Source organism: Lutzomyia longipalpis, chromosome 1 (genome assembly GCF_024334085.1).
Source record: "Lutzomyia longipalpis isolate SR_M1_2022 chromosome 1, ASM2433408v1".
In the NCBI taxonomy this organism is placed as follows: Eukaryota; Metazoa; Arthropoda; class Insecta; order Diptera; family Psychodidae; genus Lutzomyia; species Lutzomyia longipalpis.
In genome coordinates, this window is record NC_074707.1 from 41,648,986 (window position 1) to 41,656,357 (window position 7,372).

A 7,372-nucleotide genomic window follows, 5' to 3' on the forward strand; every position below is an offset into this window, starting at 1 on the left:
TCGCTGGTCATTCGACCCACAGTCTAACCCCCGATACGAATATCCCCAGGTACGTGCTACCATTACTGGTCCTTCGACCCACAGTCTAACCCCCGATACGAATATCCCCAGGTACGTGCTACCATTACTGGTCCTTCTACACACTCAGCGAACTACGGCGGAATCCCAGCCAAACGTTCCCTTGATCTATCGAAGAAAATTCATCCTGCAAATCCCGTACGATGGCGACCTTGAAAAGTCTTCACTACCAGAGGGGCAGCTTCAAGGGACAACTCAAACGTCTCGAGGACACTCTCACAACAAAGCAAGACCTTTGCCTAGACGAGCTTCTTGTCTATGAGAAGTCTCTGGAGGGCATTATCAGCAAATTCGAGACCATCCAGCAACAGATCTACAATCTTCCGGAACTTTCTCAAGATTCGTATCACACCGAACATGATCACGAATTGGAGTTTCAGGATCGCTCTCTTAAATTGCAAATCACACTCAAAATTGAGATACGCCAACGTACGGAGCATGATGAGTTCCACGCTGCTTCCAACGAGAGCATTGTCGGCAATGAGTCAAAAAATGAAAGCCTCGTAAAGCTCATGGAGGAGAATCTTAAGATGAATCGCTCTATGTTTGACTCATTTCGAAACAACAGCATCAATCAAGTGAAATTGCCTCAGCTGACCATGCCCACATTCACAGGCAATTACGCTGATTGGTCATCCTTCAAGGATTCTTTTTCCTGTACAATTCACCAAAACAAAGGGCTTTCAAACGTACAAAAGTTCCAATATCTGAAAGCTCAGCTGAGCGGTGAGGCCGCGTCTATCGTCAAGCACATTGCGGTCACTGACGACAATTATCTCTTGGCCTGGAACTTGCTTGAGGAACGGTTTGAGAAGAAGCAGAGTATTGTCAGCCAATATTTGCGCACCTTCTTGGAACAATCAAGTGTCCCGGATGCAAATCCAAAACTTCTGCGCAGCTTGTACAACACAACCCATGGAGTTATACAAGCACTTGATGCCATGGATTGTACCGATCGCGACATTTGGCTTATCCACATCCTACTCAACAAGCTCGACAAGGAGACCAAAACTCTCTGGGCCAGAGAGACCACCTCATCCCAGATTCCTACACTACAACAATTCATGGAGTTTCTTCAGCGGCGTTGCGATGCTCTCGAGGTTATCTTCACCAAAGACAGTGACACTTTTCCGGCCAAGAAGTCCAAGGATTCCAAACCAGCGAAGCCTGATTCGAAAGCCGCACCGAAAGTCAGCTACACTGCCACTAACGCCAAGAAATGCGTCATTTGCGCCCAAGGAGCCCACAAATTGCAACAGTGTTCCAAATTCACGAGTTCCACTCCACAGCAGCAGTTGGAATTAGTGAGAGCGAATAAACTTTGCACAAATTGTCTGCGAGACTCTCACAGCATTGAGTCTTGCCAATCATCAAACTGCAGGCGCTGTGGTTCACGTCATCACACTCTGCTTCATGAAGCTTTCATAGGAAACTCCTCCTCAGTTCAGCAGCAGGTTCAAACACCTCAAACTGGGGGCCAGGCAGCCACCTCCGGAACTTCATCGGTGCCACAAACGGCACAAACAAATCAACAACAAGGGGCACTTACTACTGCGCTCGTGAGTCACCCTGCTATTACACAGCACACCCTGCTGCCAACAATTTCTCTTTTCATTACCGGGCGTGATGGAAAAACACATTCATGCAAAGCGCTGCTAGATTCGTGCAGCCAACCCAATTTTCTCACAAAAAGGCTCGCTGAAAAGTGCCGACTGCCAATCCACACACAACCAAATCAAACAGTAGTTGGTGTTGGCAATCTTTCTACCAAGATCACGCACGCTACACGGGCCACAATCAGCTCAAATGACTTCAAGTTCTCAACCTCATGCGAGTTCTCCGTCGTGGACAACATCGTTGGGAAACAACCATCAGTCACCATCGCCACTGCTTGGGAAGCCCCACCGAACGTACACCTTGCGGATCCTCATTTTGCAGTCCCAAGTGTCATTGACATGCTCCTTGGTGTTGAGGTTTACACAAAAGTCATCCGCCCTGGGATAATCGAGGGCACTCCCATTCTATTCGAAACACTTTTCGGGTATGTGGTTGCAGGCAATTGTCCCATTTCCCAGGCAAAATCGAGCATCAGCTGTCTCTGTACGTTGCAAGAGTCGGACTCACTTAACGAACAAATTGAGCGCTTTTGGAAAATTGAGGAGCCACAGTCTACAAAGCCCCTCCTCTCCAACGAGGAAATTGATTGCGAAGCCCACTATTCGCAACACACTCGCAGGGACGAACATGGCCGATACATCGTCTCTCTCCCCACCAATAAAAACGTGCATCTTTTGGGTGATTCTTACGAGATTGCAAGGAAGCGATTTCTTTGCATCGAACGCAAGCTCATGAAAAATCCAGAACTGCGCCTCCACTACGTCAATTTCATGACTGAATACGAACAGCTCGGGCACATGAGATTGATGCCCCCGGATTATACCTCACCTCAACCGGCTGTATATCTTCCTCATCACCCTGTCGTGAAGCTCTCTTCGTCATCTACCCCATACCGCATTGTATTTAACGGCTCTGTGAAGACAACTAGCGGAAAGTCACTCAATGATGCACTTAAAGTGGGGCCCAAGATTCAAGACGACCTCTTCGATATACTACTTCGATACAGACAGCACAACGTCGTGATCAAGGCAGATATTCGCAAGATGTTCCGACAGGTGAAAGTCATTGAGGAGGATCAAAGTCTACTGCGCATTTTCTGGAGAGATGCCCCATACAAACCTCTTCAAATTTATCTCTTGACAACCGTTACGTATGGCACCGCATGCGCGACGTACTTGAGCACACGAACTATTCGACAGCTCGTGGAAGATGAAGGTGAGCATTTTCCAGCAGCCAAACAGGCACAATCTGACTTTTACATTGATGACTTTCTTTCCGGCGCACCCACTGTCGAGGCTGCCAAAGAACTAGTTCAGCAAATGTCAGATCTCATGCACAAAGGCGGTTTTCATCTCACGAAGTGGATGTCTAACGACCCTGCTGTTCTCGAAGGCATCCCCGAAGAGGAGCGTGAAGCCCAATATGTTGACTTTTCTGATCTGGACGACTCTATCAAAGCCCTTGGTGTTCGTTGGAAGCCCTATACAGACGTATACACTTTCACAGTCACGCCTACTGGTGATGTAGTCACCAAACGCACCATACTCTCAGAGATTTCGAGAATTTTCGACCCACTCGGATTCCTCGCTCCAGTGGTCGTTACAGCCAAAATTCTGATGCAATCTTTGTGGCCGTTGAAGACCGATTGGGATGCTGATTTGTCACAAGAGGATGAAATTTACAACAAGTGGAATTCCTACAAACAGAGTCTCCAGGAAGTCACACAAATCGCTGTGCCGCGCAAATTTACATCTCATTTCAACCCAAGTGAGTATCATCTTCTTCTTTTTTGTGATGCATCTGAGAAAGCCATTGCTGCGTGTGCATACATGATGACAAAGGAAGGGGACCAAATCAGCTGCCGACTTCTGTGTGCCAAAACTCGCGTGTCACCCCTCAAAAAGACCACAGTGCCACGACTCGAATTGTGCGCAGCAGTTCTCGCAGTGAAGCTCTTGCAATCAATCCTAAGCGCTCTCAAACTTGACTTCAAATCAATTAGAGCTTTTTCCGATTCTGAAATTGTCCTCCATTGGCTCGCAAAGGAACCCCAAAAGTGGAAAACATTTGTCGCAAACCGTGTCTCGGAGATTCAGCAGCAACTTCCACGCAATCATTGGCACCATGTTCCGTCTGAGCTCAACCCAGCCGACGTGGCGTCAAGGGGCACCACTCCCAGTGAGCTAGCCAACAATACTCTCTGGTGGCACGGACCAGATTTCGCACTTCTTGATGATTCATTCAATGATGGTTCACTCACGAATGTCGCGGATGATGAACTCCTCGAGCAACGTGTCACATGCGTTACAAGTGTTGTTTCGGACTTCTGGAAGATAATTGATGAATTCTCTTCACACACCAGAATGATTCGCTATTTGTCGTACTGGAGACGTTACCTGCACAACCTCAAGGCACGGGTCAAGGGCACTCCTCCTGCAACAGGACCTCTTACTGTCTCAGAGCTTACAGCGACAAATTTGCTCATCGTTTCACAAGTTCAGCGCCAGGTTTTCGCCAAGGAATTTCTTGCCTTGAAATCTGGGAAAAAGCTAGCTACACCATCACGCATCATCGATTTGAATCCCTTCCTCGATGAAAATGGCATTATTAGAGTCGGCGGAAGAATTCAGAAGTCATCGCTTCCCATTTCCATGAAGCATCAAATCCTGCTTCCTGACAAGCACCATTTCACACGACTTATCGCTGAAAAAACCCATTTGGCTACCTGCCACGGTGGTCCCAAACTGGTTGAGTACACAATGAAACAGCGCTACTGGCCACTTCGCGGGTACGACGTCGCAAGCTCCGTCACTCGAAAGTGCGTTCGCTGCTTCAGATGCAAGCCTAAGCCAATGCAGCAAATCATGGGCAACCTTCCCGCAGACCGTGTTGTCCAACCTCGTCGTCCTTTCACGAAGGTAGGCGTCGATTTCTGCGGCCCATTTTACATTAGGGCTCCTCTGCGACGTGCCACCAAATTCAAGATCTACGTAGCGATCTTCATATGCTTCGTCAGCAGAGCCGTGCACCTAGAGATGGTAACAGACTTGTCTTCCGAAGCATTCATTGCTGCTCTCACAAGGTTCACCGCTCGTCGAGGAAAACCTTCTGACATCTATTGCGACAATGCAACCAATTTCGTTGGCGCTGCAGGGAAGCTCAAGGAAATTCGCAAATTCCTCCTGGAAAAGGACAATCAAGAGAAAATCATCAAACATGCGTCCGAAGAAGAAATCCAATTCCACTTCATTCCTCCGAGAAGTCCCAACTTTGGCGGACTTTGGGAATCGGCAGTCAAGATTTTCAAACGACACTTCTATCGTGTCGCTGGGAATGTGACTCTCACTTACGAGTCATTCCTTACCATCATGGTGCAGATAGAAAGTTGTATGAACTCTCGCCCATTGACTCCAAAATCATCGGATCCCTCTGACTTGGACGCACTCACACCATCTCATTTCTTCCTTTTCGAACCTGCTAACGCTCTCCCAACACACGATGTCTCCGATGTTCCTACAAATCGCCTCAATCGATGGAGAGTCAACGATCAAATTGTTCAGCACTTCTGGCGACGTTGGGCTCGCGAAGTTCTACTCAACATGCAACAACGTCGAAAGTGGCAGAAGGAGCAACCCAACTTGCAACCTGGCGATCTGGTCGTGATGATCGAAGACAATCTACCGCCACTCACTTGGCTCCTGGGCAGGATTGTCCTGATTCATCCCGGGGAAGACAAGAAGCACAGGGTGGCCACAGTACAAACCAAAAATGGCCAATTCAAACGTGCCATTTCAAAACTCGCATTGCTCCCGGTTACGGACCCTACTGAGCAGGAAGTTCAGAATCCTACGGTTCAGCCCCGGGAATATGTTACGGCGCCAAAAGCCGGCACCGAATGAAGTTGGCACCTTTTGCGTGGTACGACTCCACTTTTCTTTTCGCTGCCAACTTCAGCGTGCACACTCACTCTTCATGAGAATTTTGATGAAGCCACATGGAAATTTTGATCTCTTTATAATTTTCTTATTTTTTATTGTTTGTATTGAGATTAGAAGTGAAATATACTGTTGAAGGTACCTACTGTGTTTCGCTGGTCATTCGACCCACAGTCTAACCCCCGATACGAATATCCCCAGGTACGTGCTACCATATTCTATGAAAAATCTTCAAGATTTTGACAGATCTTTTTACTTTCTTCATCGTGTTTTTAAAGAATAATTACTTTTTCATTACTCAAAAAAAACATCAACCGTCAAAATCTTACAAGAACTTTTTAGTGAAAAGAAAAGAAAAAGAAAATATTTTAGACAAAATCGAACCTAACGGCTTTCTTCAGATTTCAACGATTTCCATAATTTTTGAACTAATCATTTAGCATTAGAATTTAGAAACATTGTGTTTCCTGAAGCTTTTCTCAAAGACAACACTAAAACTTTCCCACAGAAGTAAATTCCTCAATTCAAGAGTCTCAATTTAAATGAAGCAATATATTTTCATTGACGCCTTAAAAGATATTTTGCACGATAATTACAAACACTTATCCTTATTTGCCAGACTTTTGAGTGGCTTAAACCACAAAATTCCCATATTTAGGAATTGCTGTATTTTCTCCTTTTGCCAAACCATATCTTCCATAGTCTAAAATCCCAACAGAATAAAATTCATACTTAAGATTAGGTTCATTTCGTAGATTTCAATGATGTTTTACCATAGTTTGTGGTGCAGTTAAATTAGAAATAACCATGGAAATTCCAACTGCATTTTCGAGGAGCACCTCAAGTAGGATAAGGTGCAATAGCTTCTGGAGAAAATCCATTTTCTCTGTGTTTGGGAGTTTTACATGGAAATGCAGGCATTCAGCACAAGGGTAGGTAGGTACAGTACATACAGTGTTTGCCAGAAATCGTGGTGTCTGCATCAGTAAAAAGCCATGAGATAATCCCCCAGCATCCGGACGGTGTGTGTACTGCACATATTCCCATTCCCAGGTTTTAGCCATGAAAATAGGGGGAGAGGGGATGGTATGTGAAATAAATTTTGGGGTTTTTGCACCAGAGTGGAGCTCTCTCCCCTCAGCAGTGGTGCTACAACATTATTATAAATTCATCATTACACTCATCGGATTATGAACTCGTCGCCTCAATTGTAACGAACAATGAGGTGGAGTTGAATGCATTATCTCACCCTCCCCCAGCACGTGGTGGAGGCTTACAGAATTTTTATCAACCCCCCCCCCCTGCGCTGGTTCGAAATGAGGGCAAAGCTCTATTGGAAAATTTTGGTACGTGGTTCGTGTCAAATTGCAATGGGCACCCCCCTGCACACCCCCCCAATGGCTCAACAACAGGTATACAAAATTAGGGAGGTGCCCGTATTTTATTTGCCGCCATCATCCATTTTGGAAGGGCATGTTACCTATCGAGGACATGGTGCCCCAACCAATACTCCCCGTTGGTCCATTGAGTTAATGGTTTTATGTTTCACGGTGAATAAATTATTGAACGAGGCATAATTTACACGATATCGAAAATTGAAAATGACTCCCCATCAGCAACAGCAAATGACATTTTTTTCGCTCTCCTTTAAACCCCCCACCCCATGTTGTTCATTTTTGCGGCAACTTTTTTACTAATTAAATTTCTATTTTATGAATTTTTCCAAAGTTTCCATTAAAAGT

At 45.8% G+C, this 7,372-nt stretch overlaps 1 protein-coding gene across 1 annotated transcript; it reads left to right on the plus strand.

The window, feature by feature from the left end:
• The first annotated feature begins 221 nt into the window (after window positions 1-221).
• On the plus strand, window positions 222-5,594 carry LOC129791792 (uncharacterized). The gene has a single exon (XM_055830341.1). The coding sequence runs from the start codon at window positions 222-224 to the stop codon at window positions 5,592-5,594; it is 5,373 nt and encodes a 1,790-aa protein (XP_055686316.1).
• The last annotated feature ends 1,778 nt before the right edge of the window (window positions 5,595-7,372 follow it).